We start from the raw sequence: 21,201 nt of genomic DNA on the forward strand, positions 1-21,201 counted from the left end.
GCAGGTAAGCGGACTCGGCAGAAAGCCCTCGATAAAGTGTCCCGTAGGCTCATTTACGCACAGCTCCTGTAATTCATCACATACATCCAAGCCGCTTACCCTGCGATCARGGATAAATTAAAAACATTAAACCGTGGTGTTCGCGCAGGTTCCCTCTCCACGGAAAAGCACACTGGCTAGAAACTTGGCACCCGAGTACAGCGAATCAGCACGCAATYTTTTTTAGTAAAGTTTGGTTTTGAAAAGCTACGGGAAATCCATTTTTTTACTGCTCACCCTTCCTTTTTTTTTTAAGCTTGCCCAAAGAAGTCATAAATTAAATATGAGTTTTCCACGGTGACAAAGGACACTTGGACATCCAGCAAGAGAATCTTTGAACAGGTTTAGAAAATCTGCTTCAAAAACTAGCGAATGAGAATTTCCCGTTCTTTCTACAACTCTTTTAAATGGAACCTCCCACTGTTACATTTACTTCACATTTATTCTGATTACAGCTTCTCACCAAAAGGCTTTATGTCAAATTTTGCTGCCATCTCGAAAACAGAAATCCCTCTACAGCCCAAGAAGAAACATCCAACATTATTCTTGAGTTGCACCCTTATCACCAAACTGAGGAAGCAATCCCACAAAACTTCATTCATTTAAGCAGTCATTCAATGAATCTCAAATGTTGCAGCTGTATTGCTGGAATTTGGGTTTTTTTTTTAAATGCAAATATCTGAAAGCCTCTGTTGTTAACACCAAGCCATCCAAATCTGAGAATCTGAATTATTTTTCCAATGTACCAAGACATCTCCCTAAATGCACTGAATGCTAAAAATGTCTGTCACAGCAGCACACTTTTACATGCAAGAAAAATGTGTTAAGAATTGATCTTAAATTCCCTACAATGTCATTACACAACCACTAAAGAATATACAGTTTTAATCAAAGTTTCGTTAAGCATTTATTGATTCTGCAATTGAAAAATTGCTATATTTAATCAAGTTGAGTGCAGCTGCTAATGTGATCAATCTATGTAAATTCAAGTACAATGAAAGTGTGGGAGCGCCAATAACTACAGACTTTAAGAAAAACTGTGAGTTTTGGATTAAGTTCAGTAAAATTTTCATTTGACTTGCTAAGTATTTTCAGTTGTGTTTTAGGCTGAGATCACCAGTAGAAAATCTAGGATTGGTAAAATGTGGGTAGCATAGTTTTAAAGTATACAGAAATTGTTTTTCATAAAAATCATAGTAAAGTCTGACCCAAAGACGACAGTCATTTTGCATGTGCTTGTGGATGATATAGTACTAATGACTAAAAGGATGCTTCAGCCAACAAAACAGGTTCGGAAACATGTTAGTGACARCTTTTATTTTTGAGTTTTACTTCTACTGCTGCCCCATCATCAACAGTTTTAAAGGTAGGTACATCTCCTGTTGTATTTATTGTATACTGAACTTCTCAAGTTCCCTCACTTATATCTTATTCTACTTTTAATCTATTTAGAAGTACATTAATTTATCTTTAATTTGTGGTACTTAGACCTAAGCTCCAAGAACCCTTACTGTAAATTAAGCAGACAGCTGCTCCTTATTAGATGCTTTCTAATTTTGCAAAAAAGGAGGAAGAAAAAAAAATCCTCCTTCCTTTCCCACAAACACATCAAAATTTATTCTGCTCCCTATCGCAAGCATTAGACCAAATCTGGTTGATTTTACTTCAGATGAATGTGAAACTGGGCTAACTGAAGGATTTGAATAGAAGTTCATTTTGGAGTATGGATGATAAAACACATCTACTGTCCAATAATTGACCTAATTTCACTTTTTACACAGTTTTCACACTAACTTCTGAAAAAACCTGAAAGACTTGACTTTTAAAAAATYTGRAAAAAAAAATTAATCTTTTCCTAAGAGCTTCATCAAGTCAAATGTTCAAGAAAACACAGCATAAGCCCAGTCCAAAAAACGCCAAACTGTTGATTCAGAATCCCAGCAGATACTTTCATACTAACTAGCTTACGAAAAGGGCAAATGAAAAAACATACACCGTGGAAAGAGGGCTAATGAGTAAACTTCCTCAAGGAATGACAGCATGCACTGTAAAGTTATTCCAGAACCTACCTGCGCATACTCCTTCTCGATTGCAGCTCTTTTCTGACTGAATGCTCTGAAAAAAAGAAAAAAAATCCATTAATACATACAGCAATACACTACAAATACTGTAATTTACTTAAAAGGGTTTTCTATCGGTTCAGCTCAGCTATTCTGCTGGACAGTCTTTATGGTTAAAGGAGGAACAAAAAGCAAGCAGAATCGTTTGACAACTGTATATGAGTTGCCTAGCAGCTCCTGCATGTGGACTTCACATACGCAGAGCTCGAACTTCCAAGTTTTATTGGATAAATTCAGTTCCCAGGACTACCAGTGTAAATACTGTTTGCTTTGTTGAAGGCTCGTCARCTCTGTATTGGTATGGCCAAGAAAAGAATTCTGTGGCCTAGAAAAGAATTTGGTTTTTATACATCTAAATTGWCTTTTTTTTCTTTTTAAATAAGGAAACCCATGTTTCCTCAACAGCAACTGGACATATCTGATTAACGGTTCTAGTCACCACCCTTAACTTTAAATCCTTGTTATCCCACAGCAATACCCTCATTTACTCGTTAATACAGCTCCACCACATCAGACCCACTTAACTCAAATGGTGCCAACCACAGCATGTCGTTCTACATTAACGTCACCGCTGTACTCCCGGGTAGAAGCCTGCGAGAGGTACCATCTCGATGCATCTGAGATGCAGGTTTCAATCCACTCTCACAATTACATCAGGGAGAAGGCTCAGCTATCCGGACACATCAAGGCTCTTCCTCCAGGTGCTCTGCTAGCTTAAGCTATTCCCTTCTTACCCGCTGAATGTCGAAAGCACAGTAATTTTCTTCAAGCTGTACTATAAACTACTTTGGCTAAGCCTAAGGGCAKGCCGTCAGCAAAAGAAAATCTAATTCCATTTAAATTCGTTGCACATTAATTATGGTGACATACTAATAAAGTAAAAAAACCTCGGGAATATCTTTTAGCGGGGTTAACACCAATAAATACAAACAAAAGCCATCCCGGACAGGCTCCTTCTGTTCCCGTTTATCCCGTTTCACCCATGAAGAGCGCGCGCACACCGACAGGGCGCTACAGACGCGGACTTCCTAGGGGGATATAAAACAGAAGTCTAAACAAATTGTAACCGTTTCAGATTCTCCRGAATCCCTTCCGAGATTTAATGATGGCCCCGCAGAGCTGGCCATATCCCAGCTCCAGCAATTACGTCCCAGCTTCCCAAAATCCCCCTCGTAGCTCAGGTGGGTGTAAGAGCCTGCACTACYGCGCAACGTGAAACACCTCTACACGAAGAGGTTAAGCTGTCCGACATGCTTATAAATGAACCTACTTTGTAAAGCAGCCAAGATATTTTAATCAAATATTACCAAATAGTTTATTTTAGGTTCTCCTAGAACCTAAGTCCAATATCCCAACTACTTCAGGAAGCACACCTAAAGCCAAAATATTCTCAAAAAGAAGGAAAAACATCCTTATTTTTCTTCTGGAAGTATAGATGACTTCAGGAATAATTAGCAATACCTGAAATGTTATCAATATTGAGAAGATAAAAGAAAATAAGCAGCTGCCTTTGAAATGTAATTCTGGGAAGACTTGCTGCCAAAGGCAGTTATTTTCTCATTCTCAGCCAATCCTATCTGGAAATGTATAATCACAGCTAACTGTTAGAAATACCTTAGTTAATGTATACCAAAACTGGATACGGAGCAGTGTATTTCGCCATGAGGTTTTCTCTATTCAAAACAAATTCCGCTTAAACTAATTAGATAACAATAATTGTGACAAGCTGGAAGCTTAAGATATCCTCCAGAAACCTCCTGTATTAAAAGGTTTACACCAGAGAAGAAAAACAAAAGCATTCAACCGGCCCTGGTATAGAATCACAAAACACCATGCAAATCAAATTTAGCCGGAAAAACGGCAGAAACCTTGGACTCGGATTTGGCACGATTGCAAGTTCCAGCATGAAGAAAACGTATTGTACAGTAGCAGCTCCATAAATTAGAAACATTTCAGAATGATTTTAGATTTTATTCTGAATTTTAAACTGAGTATTACAAGAAGGATTGTGAGACAACACATAATTCAATTTATATATTACTTAAATTTGCGTTTGATGTATGTTTTGGTGAATCAAGGAAACAGTAAATTCTGCAAGACTGACGGGATCAGCCATCTGCATTCCTTGGAGCTGGTGTTCTCGGTCGCTTTGTGACTGCATTTCCCTTGATTAGTCAAACACAAAGCTGTTTTTAACCTCAGGACAGTTTATACAGGAATCCTTTTATGACAACCATAAACGTATTACAAAACCTGAAGAAATGTGAGACTTACGTAGGCAAATTTCCCAGGAGAAAATAATTTCAAGTAGGAAAAAAAGCAGAATGATAAATCCATCCTATTTTCTTTTCTCTTGGGAAACCTGAAAATGTTCATGTGCATGTCTAGATTTTATGTGCAAAGCTGGGATTTTATTCTTAACCTAAACAAACATTAACTCACTAAGCTTATTTCTACAAACGTTAACCCGTGCAGTACGCCTACCTCTTTTGTCTCATTAGAAATATTTCAAAAGCAGTTGAAGTCTTAGAAATGTAACCAAATTCAACAGTATTAGTGAATATAATCAAGCTATGACCATTTCCCACTTTTAAGAATGGCATTTCCACTACTTCATATTGTGGGATGTCCCGATTTAGTCTTTTAAAATAAATAAATAAATAAATAAAAAGAAAGCAAGAAAGAAATTACCATGCTTACCATCGGGACAAGAGGCTGCTATTTAAAAAAAAATGCTATTCTATCACACACCTATAGCATGAGCAGGTGTCTGTCTTTAATAGGACCTGYTGCTGGGGAGGCTGCTGCAAGCCCAAAGGAAAAGTCACGCTCGGGTGAACTATTTCAGTGGCTTCAATAAATACGACTTAAAAATGGAGAGGCAACGCTAGCCACCCACACCATCCCCTCGCATGCTGCTGCCTACCAAAAGTTGCACGGTTTACTGTTCTGCAGCACCAGAATAAACATAATCCTGAAGGGATTATAAAGGAATGTTCTTTCCAAAGCACGAGCAGCTAGAGAAAATCTGCAGAGGAGAAGGGTTGTCCTCTGMAACGTCAGCAACTGGTCAGGAAGCCAAAGCAGCGAGACCAGTCTCTCCTACGCGATCAGTTGTCGTGTTCGGCTGACGGTAAGGATCACGCGCGGGGTTGGGAAGGACTTCTCTTCCCCACTAAATACTCACGAGAATATCTGCGGAGGAGGGGGGTGGAGGTTATTCTGCTGTCTACGGGGACACGGCTCATCTCCTTCTCTGCCTCCCGCTCTTTACTGGGCATCTGACCCGGGATGAGAGACTCTAAGACGCGTAGCAAGGCTGAGTAAGTCTGTAGTTCTTTGGTCTTCTTTAATTCATAAGGTTTTTATATGCCAAAAAATATCTACATGAAACCTAATGTTCTGTGGTATCAAAGAAATGAGATCAGATGATCTAACTTTGCTTCAGGCTCTGTGAAACAGTGGAACAGTAAAGGGGGCAGAGAAAGAAAAACTACACCTACTTTCATCCTAGCTCTGCTAACGCTGCCTCTACTAATGCTGAATCATACCTGTCACTTTAAATTCCCCAAAAAGAATTCAAACCACTGCTGAGTATTTAAATCACTCGTATCAGTCCCCCATTTAAAACAACAGATGTGAGTAAGCATTCAAGTAGCTTTTACGTTTTTTGTTGTAAATAAGCTTAGTACGGTGAAGTGAGGAGTCAGATCAGCGGAGAACGATGCTTCAGGAAACCCCGCGACGGAGAGATGGGCAGGCTCAACCTACGAGGTTGTCCACTTTGGGGGGGGGGGAGCATGTCTAAAGCTCTCACTTCTAAGGAAAAATTAAAAATACATACATTAATACATACATGCATTAAGACAATGCTCTCGCCAAGATTACCAAATTATGCAAAGGCTGAAGAACACACATTGCACAGTGAAACTGGCTAAATACAGTGCCATAATGAAAATTTTAAAGTGCATTACAGTATATATTAAAAAGTTAATTTAGCTACATCTGGAAAACTATATAAATAAACTGAACATAAGCAGACACTTCCTGTACCATTCTCTTAAATAAAACACAGCGCTGCATTCGCACACAGTAAATGCACTTGCAGTTAGTGGCTAAGAAGTTCAGCAGTGAGCCAAGCACTGATGTGAACCACATTTGGAGTGTGTTTGTCTGCAAAATCATGGTCATGACGGTCAAAAGACAGATGTACTAACTGACAAACAGGCATAACTCGCTCAGCATTAGCAGTTTGTGTTAACGCTTGCTGGGGGGGGGGGGAGGCGCTACGGCCCTTCTGATAAATTGTTTAGGAATTTTAATGGAAAAATATAAATGCTTGCATGTTTCCTGGTGCTTTACATAGCTGTATGAACTGCAAGCTAGTATCTGAAACATCCAAAAATACTAGACTACTCAAAAAATGCACTTTGTTTTACCGACCTGGTCTTAAGAGAACCCACAACTGCTACACTAGYGTAAGCAAGTGGCATCAAATGCCGGAGCGTCGGGCTCGGCTCTGACCAGACTTCTCCGGACCAACAGAGCGACASTTCCAGTGCCACCAGTTTGGAAGGGGAAGGAAGGAGGAGGAAAGATTTATACATACACATACTTATTGTTGTTCTGGAAAGCAGAAAAAGAGGTGGAACTCCTAAAATTACTCCCCGAAGTCTCTCTTTAATCCTTTTCATACAGGTTGCTGTATCGCCAATAGAAGCAAAAAGTGACGGCGGCAGTATTTCCTCCCTGCTTTGCCAGCGGCTGGTCTCACCAAGTCGGCACAGCGCAACCCGCCTGGAAGCGGCAACGGAGACGGATCAACGGAGCAGAACCGTAAAGCTCCAGTAAAGCGACAGCAGGAATGGGGAGGAACACGGGAYGTTTGCTTGTTCTGATTATATGAAGATGACTAAGGTAATTTCAAAATTCGGTTTAAAAGATCCATTCGCCCTACCTGGGATTCTCCAACTAAGTTGACCTAAGTATCCCAGAGCACTTTCCAGCATACCTGAATCCGTTCACCAGCAGTCAATGGCATGAACCAGTGAATAATGACATTTTTTTTTGCTTTTTCAAGATAAAAGGCAACTGCCCTTTTAACACTGTATTTTAATCACACTCATACAATGTTTAGATAGCAAGTCCCTGCTTCCACTAAACRACAGACCCAGAATGCCTTCTCCCAYGATGAGAGGTATTTATTCCATGCAATGGAAATTCATYCTAATATATGGATGTCAGAAGGGGCCCCTGATGGTGAAGTACACACGCCTGAAATAGTTATGTACAAAATGGCATGGAAATGTGTTTTGGTATTCCTCACCGCTATTACAAGTTCCCTCCAACAGTCTGAACTTTTAACTGGTTTTTTTTTTTTTTTTTGGTGGTGGAGAGGGGAAGTCAATCTACATTTGGGCTAGTCAAGAACTGTTTCAGGTCAAAGGAATAGCAACCTGATCAGCCCAAACAGGCCCGATACCCTCGTCCGATCAAAATCCAGCATAWGAGATATAARTAARCCCTCAGCTGTTGAGCAACACTAATTGCTAGGAAGAAAACAGTGACAGAAACTCAGAGAACCCTCGCATAGTTGAGGCTGGGAAGGACCTCTGGGGTCTCTGCTCCAACCCCCTGCTCAAAGCAGGGACAACTTASATCCAGGATAGGCTTGGACATCTCCAAGGATGGAGATTCCACCACACTCTGGGCCCTCTTCCAGGGTTTGACCACTCTCAGAGGGGAAAAAGAAAATGTTTCTTATATTTAACAGGAAGCTCCCTGTTCCAGCTGTCCCCTTGGCCTCTTGGCCAGCCCCAACCARCTTGGGGCCGTGCTGGGCTCGCTCCAGCCTGCCACCATCTGCCTGCTACTGGGGAGCCCCAAACAGGACCCAGGGCCCAGACGTGGCCTCATCAGTCCCACAGGGGYTGAATCACCGCCCTGGCCCTGCCGGCCATGCTCTTGCTGCTACTGCCCAGGGCACGGCTGGCTGATGCTGCCAGAAACGCACACTACTGACTCAGGGGCAACATGTGGCCACCAGGTCCTTGCYGGCAACACTGCTCTCTAGCCAGGCACCTCCAGCCTATCCCATCAYACAACGTCAGTGGGTCCCAGGAGCAGGACTTGGCATTTGCCTTGGTTGACCTTTGTGAGGTTCCTGCCAACTCACTTCTCCAGCTTGTCAAGGCCACYGGGAACACAGCCCTGCCTCCAGCTTATCTATTGATTATTCTCTCCAACTTGATAACATTCATGAACTTGCCAAGAGCGTGCTCCATCCCATCATCCAGGTTGTTAATAAAGGTCTTAAACGGTATTGATCCAGTACTGATCCCTGAGTGACACCCAGCTGCCAGCTGGACTTTGTACTGTTGTCCACCACTCTTGGAGTTGGGAAGTCCAGCCAATCTTCCTCCTACTTCATTGTCCACTTATCCAGTTCGTACGTTCCCAATGTGGCTGTAAGTGTGCTACAGGAGACTGCGTCAGAGGCCTTATTAAAGTCAACAAATACAGCACACACTGCTGTCCCCTTGTCTGCACACCCAGTAATCGAGTTGGTCAGGCATGATTTGCCCTTCATAATCCACACTGGCTGTTCCCAATCACCTTCTAGTCCTTCAAGTCCCTGGAAATAGCTTCTGGAAGCTTTTGCTCCATAATTTTCCTAGAAACTAAGGTAAGGCTGGTCAGCCTGTTGTTCCCCAAATCCTCCTCCTAGCCCTTCTCGAAAACGAGAGTAGTATCTACCATTTTTCTTCCGTTATCAGGAGCCTCCCCTGACTGCCACGACCTTTCAAAGACGATAGGGTGAGCTACCTGGCCACATCTCTGCACTGCCAGGAAGGTCACACCTCTGCAACTGCACACAGATTTCCGATTCCTCCTGACTGCTSCCCAGGCCGCACGCATCCAGGTACAGGCTCCCAAGATAGATCCCCAGCCACGCTGCTCTCACTAGGGAACCACCAGAGCCTCTCCCAGCACACGGTCCCCSGACGCTTCCTCACTATACCCCATGCCTTCACTTCACTTCAGGTTATGGCAATCCTCCCTCAACACGCCTAGCTTAAAGCCTTCCTCACTAGGTTCGCTAGCCTGTTGGCAATGCTGCTCTTGCTCCACACACTTTGTCAGATGGATCCTATCCCTCTTCAGCAGTTCTTGCTCCTTGAAGAGGCTCTCACATTTGCAAAATCCAAAGCTCTGTCTGCAACACTATGCACGCAGCCAGGTGTTGATCTGCCGGATGTGTTCACTACTACCCAGCCTTTCTCCTTTACTGYAAGGCTTGGGAACATCCCCCAGGTCCTCAGGCCTTTCACCCTTGCCCCCTGAGTTCTGGGGTCACTCTTTACATGYTCAAGGTTGCCTCTTTGGGGTCCACTTGGGGTACTAGTCCTATGGCCAGATACCCCTTGGTAGTCACGCTGCAACATCCTCGATCTAAGCCTCCAGCAAACAACAAACCTCTCAAGACATCAAGCCAGCTTAGCACACRGATACCTCCGTTCCCTGCAGGAGGAAGTTCCCAGTGACTATCACCTGCTTTCTCCTCTCACTGTGGACACTTGGTTCAGGCTCAGCTAGCTCTGGTATCTTGTTTTTCTTCACTTGTTCCATAACCACAGATCTGGAGGCAGAGAATGGAGCCTTCCTCCTGTTGTCAGAAACCACAAGTTTCCTGTCTCCCTCATCTTGGGAGTCTCAGTATAGCACTTCTTTGAGTACAGTTTCTAACTGGCCCCCTTTTCACGAACCACAGGGCTCAGACTCTTGTCTCTGCAGCTCCTTGCTCATCCATCCTGATGGTAACCAGTCTGTTCACTTCCTTCCACAGCTCGCAGGTGGCAACTCAGTGCTTGACCAGAGAGCATCTCTCATAGGGGAAACCGCTGGTGACCCCTGCAGCAGGGAAACCCTGCGGCCCAAAACCTAGACAGCCACGTCCTCCCTCTGGAGCTCCATCTGGGTTGACACATCTGTTGTGCCTGGAGTAGCTGCTCCCACTGATGCTGGGGACCATTCCTTGTAGGGCACCAACACCACCATTGCCCAGTCTCAGCAGTCCTTCACTGTCTTGAGCAGAGTTTCTGGCCTCCCTTGGGCTCCTGCTGTGCCATCTGCTACCCTTGTTAGCTGTGCTCCACACTACTAGCTATAGAGCAGCTTCCTAAACTGTTCARCGTGTGCTGTGGAAGATCTGATACTCCTCAGGCAGGAACAGCCAAGAGAAGTGGCCTGGTCAAGCTGGTGGAAGTTAAACCTCCCCAACAGCAGCAAGCCACAGGCTCCTAGAAGCAGCCTGGAAACCRCTGCACCAACCGCTACATCTCGTAGGTAACTGCTGCACCCTCCTGCCAACTTCACTGCGAGCACATGCATCCTTAAGCGAAAGGCACAGCATASCAGAAGAAAAATCTGAACACCTCAAAGGTGAAATAACTAATGCTCAATAGAGAGAAAGAGTTAAATCTGTATGTGGTTACAGCTGCACTAAAATATTCTCTGCAATTCCACTTTTTATCACCAAGTCAAAAGGCAAACAGTCCCAAAATACTTGAGGAGGAAAGTTTCAAAATATTTTCTCCTGTTGCAGCAAAACAGGATTTCTTTAGSAATGCTGAAATTTTTGTTTGCAGGTTTAATTCATTGCTTTGGTCTGGACACACATGATTTTCAAAGGTAATACGAATGTTCAATTAAGTTCAGAATGAAAATGGGCGCAGAATTATGGAGTAATGCAACCATTAATAAAAAAATCTCCGCTGGACCCAGAAGAATGCAYGTTGCAATTACACATCAAAAATAATCAATCCCTGCCTGTTGGTCTCTAAATCAGTGTATGCCTCTACAGAAAGAGATAAAGTCCCTCTTATTTTACAATTTACATGTTTCATACATTTTAAATTCTCTGTATAGGCAAAACTACTGAAGAAATTTGAATTTAAAACATTAAAGCTAACTCATTCCACTTTCCCCAGTAATGCAAAATGCAAAAAAATGTACCACAGTGAATAAATACTACACAATTAAACAAGTGCTTTCACCTAGTTTTTAATTTAAAAATAGGTGTGTTGCTAACAAAGACACAATTCAGTTTAAAGGTACTTCAGTTAACAGAAATCATCAACATAAATCAGTTTAGGACAGCAGCTGGCAATAATTGCTGAGAAAATATAGCACTAGCTGCTGCATACCTAATGAGATGCTTCAGGAATACTAGTATATGGGAACAAGCACTATAAATATTCACATTTCGTGTCCAGCAGAGACAAAGCAGACATAGCTGGAGCCTCAATCCATCAAAATTCTTCATCATGAAGAGACTCTGAAAGGCTGCGTGTAAGAATAGCCTCCTTTTCTCATGTTTCTGTTTATACGAAACAGAATTACCACAACCTAGGCCTTTAAAACAATTTGCATAAAATTCCAAGTGACTGAAGAATAAACTGTTTTACAGAAAAGCCTCTATTTCTGAAATTATTTATGCACACATTCATAATTCACACTTAGCTATACACACACTTAGAAGTCTTAGCAGCAACCTGAGYGCAATAAATCAGGTTATTAAAAACAGAAACATATTTCTAATAACAAGGAGTCTCCTGTTAGCTTCTTTACACCAGGTAGGTGCATGCATGGCTCTACAAAGAAAAAAACAACACACCGCTTCAAAGAGGCAATTTAAAACACTACATGTACAACGGAGGCAGACCSATCAGAAGCGATTTTCATCACAAAGTACCCACGGCTTTAAATTCAGACACTTTYGTAGGCTGGGGAGTTCACGTAATTACACGAAAGACCGACTTGCCTTCTTCTAAGAAGAACGTCTCCCCTAAACGCAGAAAATGCATATAATCATAAGATAATACACCAGCTTGGCCCAGAACGTAATGACGAAACTATTTCACTACCTAGAGCATATAAAGCCACTATCAGCTTTGCAATTACCCTTCTTTCGCTTACCACCCAGCTAAAGGTAAGCCGAAACAAGTTCACTGCTGCTGCACTATCAAAGCTACATGTACTGCAAAACACGGGAACAAATTCAGTATTATGGAAGTCAGGCAGTGACTTCAGTCTGGACTCCTGACTACTGGAATTACACCAGCGTTCGTCCTTGGATAAGGCTCTGTGCTATCACGAAAATGGCAGTGCAGTCCTCTCAGCAGCACAGTCCTCATCCCTTTGAGCCAGCATTAGCAGCTGCAGAGCTGCAAAGTCATCGCGGACCTAATCAGCATCAAAAGGAACCTTAAAAAACAAAAAAAAAAAGGTTTTCAGGCTGCATGGCTGCACATGCTTTAACACCAACACAGAGGAAGACCTGAAGGGCCACACAGCCCAAAGACAACCATTTGKCAACAGCTGAACAGACTTAAAACTGGCTTAGCCCCATCATAACCAGCCTTCTGACCAGCTGTGCGTGGTTTTTTTAAGAACTTTGTAAGTCAGTCTGGACACTTTGTTATCCATTTCCTTCTTCTGCAGTCTCAAATAAAACAATAGCTGATGCTACCCGCTTTTGAAATAATAAAAAAAAAAAAGTGCAACTTGAAAATTCATATAGAACTGCTTCATTGTTAAGGTTTTTTAGGGTGTTTCTTTAACCTTATAAAATATATGCAGATCACAAAAGACTGAGCCAGCGATAAACATCATAAAAACGCATTCAACTCAGTACACACAGGAGTTTTAGCAAGCAGCACTACCATGTTTCCCACCTGCCCACCATGCCTCCAATGATCATCAAGCAATACTAATAATGTTCTACTCGTGCACCAAAAAAGCTCACATAGGACAAAGCCTGCAAACTGAATTTTACAGCAATGCTTYTATCACGGTGTCACAGAATCAGCGAACAGTTGAGGTTGGAAGGGACCTCAGGAGATCATCTAGTCCAACCCCTCTRCTCAACCACGGTCACCCAGAGCATGTTGCACAGGGTTGCATCCAGGCGGGCTTTGAATATCTCCAGAGAAGAAGACTCCACAACCTCTCTGGGCAACCTGCTCCAGTGCTCTGTCACTCTCACAGCATCATAGAATCAGTAAGGTTGGAAAGGACCTCTGGAGATCACCTAGGCCAACCCTCCAGCTCAAGCGGGGTCAACTACAGCATGTTAGACAGGGTTGCATCTGGGCGGGCCTTGAAGATCTCCACAGAAGGAGACTCCACAACCTCTCTGGGCAACCTGCTCCAGTGCTCCGTCACTCTCACAGGGAAGAAATTCCCCCTCACCTTCAGGCAGAACTTCCTGTGCTTCAATTTCTGCCCATTACCTCTTGTCCTGTCACACAAGGCAACTGAAAAGAGTTTGTCCCCATCCCCTTGACACCCTCCCTTCAGGAGGGACTTCACTTGTACACATTGATCAGATCCCCCCTCAGGCTTCTCTTCCCCAGGCTGAACAGGCCCAGCTCTCGCAGCCGTTCCTCACAGGGCAGGTGCTCCAGCCCTCAGATCATCCTCGCAGCCCTATGCTGGACTCTCTCCAGTAGCTCCAAGACTCTCTTGTCCCGGGGAGCCCAGAACTGGACACAGTACTCGAGATGAGGCCTCCCCAGGGCTGAGGAGAGGGGCAGGATCACCTCCCTCCACCTGCTGGCAACACTCTTCCTAACGCACTCCAGGAGACCATTGGCCTTCTTGGCCACAATGGCATATTGCTGGCTCATGGTCAACTTGTCATCCAGCAGCACTCCCAGGTCCTTCTCTGCAGAGCTGCTCTCCAGCAGGTCAGCCCCAAGCTTGGACTGGTGCATGGAGCTATTCCCCAGGTGCAGGACACTTGCCCTTGTTGAACCTCATAAGGTTCCTGTCTGCCCAACTCTCCAGCCTGTCCAGGTCCCTCTGAATGGCAGCACAGCCCTCTGAGGTATCAATCACTCCCCTTAGTTTTACATCATCAGCAAACTGGCTGAGGAGGCACTCTGTCCCTCCATCTGGGCCATTGATAAATAAGGGTCACGTGCTTTAGGTGACCCTGCCTGGGCAGGGGGGTTGGACTAATGATCTCCACAGGTCCTTTCCAACCTCAACCATTCTGTGATTCTGTGAGCCCGAGTAAGACTGGACCCAGTACTGAGCCCTGGGGAACACCAGGGCATGTCTAACATGCCCTGGGGCGCAACAGGCCTCCAACTAGACTCCACGCCACTGACGACGACCTCTGAGCTCTGCCTGTCAGCCAGTTCTCAACCCACCTCACTGTCCACTCATCTAACCCACACTTGCTGAGCTTGCTTACACGGATGTTACGGGAGACAGTGTCAAAAGCCTTGCTGAAGTCAAGGTAGACATCATGCACTGCTCTCCCTTCATCTACCAAACTATTCATTTTCAGTCTGGTTCTTTAGACTAAGTTTGTGCCAGCAATTCAATTCACTATTGTTCATTAACACTACAAGCAAATGTAACACAGATCTAACTTCTATTTTGACATATGGCCATGACTATAGCTTGAAAATAAAGCCAAGTGACTGGTAAAGAGTAGTAATGTTCAGAGTGAGACAGACACAGTGTATGCTTCAAGAGCCATAGGCAGGCCTGGGCACCTGATTCAAATACGATGGCTTTCCTAAACTTGGTCCAAGCTAGCTGGACATTCAGYAGCTCTGATTTGGAAACTCTGTAGCTGCATTAGTGCAGTATCTGAGATAACAGACCTGCCGGCTCAGAGAAYGGAGCAAAGGAGCTTAACTATCCACACCCATCTGGACAGGCCTGCCCAACTGTATTGGAAAAATAAGAACAAGTCTGCTGAAGTATTCTCCACTAGCTGATGGAAAGCTTTTCCCTGAATCAGGGCTGAGAAGGRTAGAGGTAACTAAGCAGCATCTCACTTAATTTTGTTCAAGAGCTACCACCACCTGTACCGCTCAGTGGTATCACCAATTTTTTAACCATATTAACACAGAGTACTTCAGCTTCCTTTTCAGCCAGTCCTCCAGCACGAAGCCCCAGATTCTACAGTGAAGCTAACAATTGCCTTTGTGTTAGGTTTAAAAAATAAAATGCTCTTTGTTTAATGATTTTATGTCACCTGATTAAAACAGATGTCCTTCTCGGAGGCCAACTATTTCATAGGCACACTGTTACCTTCCAAATTTATTTGTTAAAGAATAAGGCATTCACCAACATTTTTAGAAAGCAGCAAAAAGTCTGGATCACTCAGTGCATGCAGTTTTACATGAAGTTTGAGCAATTGCTGCACTGCTACTGTTGTCTTTCCTACTGAAAGCTCTGCACCACCTGCATTCATCAACATTCATATCAGAGCACATCTTGGTTTTACTTCTCAAATTATGTGTTAAGCACAGATGTCTGGGAGTAAACTTCGTCTGTGAAGACTAAGGCAACAAAAAAAATACTGAGTACAGTACCCATCACTGGGCTGCCTCCCTTACTGCCTCTGAACTTGTTGTGCTACTACCATTCTTGTAGCATCCCTTCTATTACTCTTCATTTCTCTCACRAGTTGCAGATTCAACTGATATTGTCCATCAGCAGACGAGCAACGGTTTAATACTTCTGCTTTACTGCCTGCTATTATTTTCACCTCTTACATGCCCTCTCTTAGCTCCTTGCTTAGGCACATAGGGCTTCTGCTGCAGTTCCTGGCTTCCCCACACAACAGGACGGTTTGGTTTACCTCTAGCTCTCTAGATGTCTTCCTTAAATAAATAAATAAATAAAATAATCAGGGTGTCTTTCCCCTTCCTGGCTGCTTCCAGGGAGATGCTGCTTACCAATTGCATGAACAAGCCGAAGTCTGCTCTCCTGAAAGCCTTTCTCCTGGTGCAGACCTTCATTTGTGGTCATGGAAGCCCAATCTGYCACTAGTCTGGACAGGACTCCCTAGAGCAAGTTATGAATACCAGGCTTCCTCCCTAGGCAAGCAGGGAGGATTTGCAGTTGTTACACCGCATGAGCACTGCAACACAACGCAACATAAATGTGGCCTCCATGTCAAGCCTTTAACAAACCACGTTTTTACAGAAGCATACTACTGTGATCATTTCCAGGTAACCCAAGTTCCCCTCAGCTGTGAAGGCATAAAAGCCAGAAGAACAAACTCCAAGACCATCCTCACCTGCAGCCTAACCTTCTGCCACAGTGAAGCTCCGTGACTCACCACAAGGAGCCAGTGACACTTCCTGCTCGTAAACCAACTACAGGGTTCTGCCTGCTCGCAGCAGATGTGTGGAGGACATCCTGYAGCTCTCACGAACAAATACTTGTAACATCAAGGAAGTCCTGGCTTGCTGAGCCAAAAAATTCGGCTATCCTTGCTGCAGGGCACTGTTCTTGCAGCTCACCAGCAAGTCATACCTCACTTGTACTTATCTCAGTGTAGCTGGTCAGGTCTCTGGCAAGTATAAAAGAAAAAATGTGGCTGTGTTTGAAACTTGCTGCTAACATGCATATTTGTACTGTCTCCTCTTCAGTTGTAACCACCTTAAATAAAACTGGCAGGTCTTCTGAAAACAGCTTTAGATGTTCCCGCAGAATGGTATTAACTGACAATTCAAACATCCTGTAATATATTGGAGCTCTTTTCTCTTCTATAAATTCTTTACTGCAAAACACGTCACCATTTTCAAACAGCAATTTTCCCCAAGCAAGCGTAAGTTACAACTTCCCCCCCAACCCTTTTATCGTCAGGTATATAAAAATCCCTGTGTTGATTCAACTACTATAAAACATTTTACAACTCTGAAGAATCCTACCGCCTCTTCCTACGCCTGTCCTGCTACACAGAGGATTTACAGTAACTTTCACCAGCTGCCTCCAACTCAGCACCTCAATTAGAAATACACCCTTCCTGACCAACCACCTTCTGCTGAAGTTTGCCCYATGCCGTTTCTATTCTTTAAATATCTACCTGATTTCAACTAGGATAAATGACATTAAAAGAAAATTCTCTCGTGTGCAAACAGAAGTGGAAATGTTTCAACCACTTCGTGGGAGGTCGTCTTGTAACTTAAATCACTAAATACTGTATAATAAAGGCCTTTTGTGCAAAGCTTTGATTCCCTGATTTAGATACTGTGTCAAGACTACTCTTCTGCCCTTCCTGCATCTACAATTCATCTACAACTGGTCTGCTGCAGGTTTCACGCAGTCTTCAGCATCTTGATCTTGCCCTCTGCTCAAGAAGCAAGACCCAGGTAACTAACGATGGACAAAGGAATTAAACTTTGGACAAAGTTTAACTAACACCAGCTCAGGTGTTGGCAGGCCACAGATGCTGATTACGTGGATTTCAATGAAAAATTCTTAAAAGGTAAATGTAAAAGAACTGTCAGAAGTGGAAAGCAAATTTCTAGGCATTGGTTCCAGAGGAATTACGAAAACCAAGAAGAGAGGCAGACTCTGAAACGATACCCTGCTATCACTGAGCCTCATCCTTGCCTTAAAGTACAGCTGTTTCTAAACRCAGCTACCATCCTGGTCCTCGTCGGCTTTGCTCTGGGTGGGCGGAGAAGCTTGTTCCAGTTTACACTGGAGTAACTAAACCGGAGAAGGCGTAAGGCGCTCCAGGAGAAGTGAGCAGCAGCAGACTTCAAAGATGTAGTTTCTCTCAACCGTTTTACTGAGAAATAAGGCTCCAGGTGGCAGGCAATAATTAAACCGATGTACCTGAAGTCTAAGAATTCCTTGTAYAACGTGCTGTGAAGCTGTCATTTTTACCAGGACATTCACCAGTTACCCAAAACCGGCAAAAGCCAGTAAGTACGTATTTGGRTATTCTCTGTAACGTTTATAACATATTCATCTGTAACTTTTTTAACGTAAGCTCTTTAATGTTGTACTTTTAAACACACTCAAAGTTACCCAATTTAAAATATATATGTATATATATGTAYACACACACACATAAACATATACTTTAAATACTTGGTGCAGTAGTGCAAACCCACAAGCAGACTGTTTAAGAAGGATTTATTTTAGCAGCACATGAGCTTCCAATAAGTCAGGAGCTTTTCTTTCATAAAACTATCAAAAATGATTRCGCAATTTTCTTCCAAGTTTCAGCTTGGAACTAAGGTTTTGTTCATCATTAAAATGCTCTAATCCATCCAGCCTAGGATAAGCAATCCTTTTTTAAAAAAAATATATATATATACACACACACACACACACACATATATTATTTTTATATATATATTCATATATATGTGTGTGTGTGTATATATATATACACATACATATATATGAAATATCTTTAGCTCATGCCTGAAAAATGCTCCTCTAACAATATGCACAGAAAAAAATTCCCGACAGCTTTAAACAGCAATGTACACACTATAAATCACATGACTATACAGTTTAGGATTAGGATGAGTCACCACRGGCAACAGAGCTAAAATAAAAATCACTTCTGTCACTAGATACGGAGAATTCTTGTAAAYCCAAAGGCGGCAAGGGTTTGCCTCAGAAAAGGATGAGTAGTCAAGCAATGTGATCTGAGAAACCCAACATCCAGCCGCAATACAATGCTAAAACAACGGCGTTTGCCCTTTAACAGAATTAAGAAAAAACACAAAACCAACTAGAAAGTCGCATGAAGATTTGAWTCATTCTTTCACACAAAAGCGAAAGATCATTATAGTATTAGTATGTACAATATGAAGATTGTTTTCCCAACTTAAGCATATTTTAAGTGATTAGTGAGTTTTTGCTTCAAATGAAACTAAACCAATAAAAAGACATATGATTTAGATAAATACAAAGCTACTTTGTATAGCTTATTCAAGACCAATTCATCACATTCAAGATATTTCCTATTTAGAAAAGCACTAAGACATTATAACTCAGCCCRCTTGGAGTTTTTGGAAAACAGGAATATAATGAACTTCTTTGAATCCCATTTGCTTGACAGCTCTCTGAGAAAACATATTTCATCATTAACACAGCTTGTTTTATGCTGGGTCTCCAAAATGTATTGTGGTAGGCAATAAGAGTATTACAATTTTTATCTATTCATCTGTCACATTTTAGGAATCTTGACAGTGCCACTCAGAATTAGTGCACAGACTTTCTTCCTTTTCTTACCTATGATTTTAGTACATGCACTTCATATTTAAATTATGTGCTTTACAAGGTTTTATTTTCCAGATCATTGACATAAAATAACGCTTTTCATGGCTAATGCTTTAAACACACTACACAACTAATAAGAATTACCACAACTTTTTTCTGCATTAAGCACCACTGCACTACACCTTAGCAGTACATGTACATTATTCTTCCAATACTTTAAGTCAAAAAGTGTAATAGTTCACCCAAATCTGTTGTCCAATTTGTAAAATATACCCGCAGAAAAAAGTCAGAGAATTCCTTATAAAGTTTTAACGCGAGAACGCAAGCTGCAACTCAAAGCAACTAATCCTCACTTTTCCTAGGATTTGTAGACCTCAGCTTGCTTTGCTGCTAAAATATCGTTCTCCGGCGGTGCGCGCGCGAAGGCAACAGGCCCGCACCGCTCACGCCCCAGCCGCACTCGCTGCGCCGGCTGCTACGCGACTCCTAACTTCGCAGAAAGCCGCTGCTGCGCATCTCTCCCAGGTGCGACGGSGCGCACGACAGCCGGGACGGAAACGTGCCCGCACCTCAGCCCGCTGCGCGCAGAGGCTCGTGGCTCCGCCAAAGCAACCGGGCTGAAGCTCCCTAACAGCGGCTGCCGYCCCCCAGGCCGGATGAACCAATCTGGCTACTTACTCAGAGCTGGGTACGCTTTTCGGTGCACAGATGTCGTAACAAGAAAGTACAGGTATGCTCATCTTTACATTTTCTGTCCACGTGTTCTTCAATAGCTATTTAGCCTGCTTGTATCTTGGATGCAAGAATCCRATCCAGTGATCGAGACTTGTGAAACGCGTCTCCTCCTCCTGCCACCCACCATCCTCTCACCAAAAACCTTTCCCTGCCAGAGTAACTCACCCAGGATCGCGTGTCGCTACTACAGGCTGTGGTCTACACACACCCCCCCCACGGAAAACCAGCTATCCCTACCACAGAGAAAGCCTACTCCAAATAGGCAATGGAAAATTCCCTCAGTTCCCTGCTGCTCAGCTCAGCTGCGATTCCCCTGGGCCAGCTGCGACCCGGAGGCAGCTGCAGGAGGGACGCTGAACCAGGAGCCTTCACAGCGAATGCACGTCGCTTTCTGAACTTGGTGTCATCGTTGAAATAAGAAAAGAAGTGAAGGCAGCTAGATTCCCACAAGTGGGGTATCTGCCGGGTACGAAAAAACCCTCTAGTATTCTCTAATTTCACTCGCCACCAGGACAGATAGGGCACTGCCTGTCCTTGAACGGTCTCTTTTCCAGCTCAGCTTGTCTCCTTCTCTGAAATGATGGCATTATTTTCTTTCTATTTAACCTTGGCAGGTTCTTCTGAGTGGAACCCCTCCCTTCCCATCCTGCTCAGATCATTCCCTAYCCAGGGGAAGAGAAGCTGCAGTCCTTTTTTTTTCCCACTCAGCTTCACTCAAGCCAACAGCACCAACCAGCCCCTTGAACAAGATATTTAAGTGTGCAAGAGAAGCCGCCTCTCTTTTGCCACTGGYTTTTCCTGCTCTTGTTCACTACCTGCAAGAGCACCAGCTACTACGAGCACCTCAAAACAGGACGCAGGGCGGAGGATAATCTTCCCCAAGGGCAAAGACAGCTCAGGTGCTTAACCGGGAATTAAGAGTCAGTTTGTAATTCAACTATATTGGAAACATCTTACTTACGAAAACAGCATCTTTTCTTTGGGGAGAGGGGGCAGGAGGAAGTGTCTGGCTATTTTTCTGGAATGAAAAGCTACAATAACAACAGAAAGTATTTGCTAACACAGGGTGCCTCTAAGCTGGCAGCTCACCAACATGGCTACGTAAASATAAGGCACAACTGATTTCGAACATCTAGGACATTAAAAAAAAAATGTTCAAAAATGTCAACAGATGAACTTCAGAAGTAGGGAGATTCATTTGCTCACTTTGGAGTGCTTGGATGTGTCCGGCTTCACAATAAGATCT

General features: G+C 43.3%; 1 protein-coding gene across 1 annotated transcript in view; it reads right to left on the minus strand.

Moving 5' to 3' along the window:
* FCHSD2 (FCH and double SH3 domains 2) overlaps positions 1-21,201 on the minus strand; it is a 136,149-nt gene that overhangs the window by 102,132 nt on the left and 12,816 nt on the right. The window contains exon 2 of the mRNA XM_085300568.1: positions 2,109-2,154. Within this exon, the coding sequence (XP_085156694.1) occupies positions 2,109-2,154 (46 nt within the window). The remainder of the gene's footprint in view (positions 1-2,108; positions 2,155-21,201) is intronic.

The sequence above is a fragment of the Rhea americana genome, unplaced genomic scaffold (assembly GCF_003343005.1).
Source record: "Rhea americana isolate MKP2758 unplaced genomic scaffold, rheAme1 scaffold_165, whole genome shotgun sequence".
Lineage (NCBI taxonomy): Eukaryota > Metazoa > Chordata > Aves > Rheiformes > Rheidae > Rhea > Rhea americana.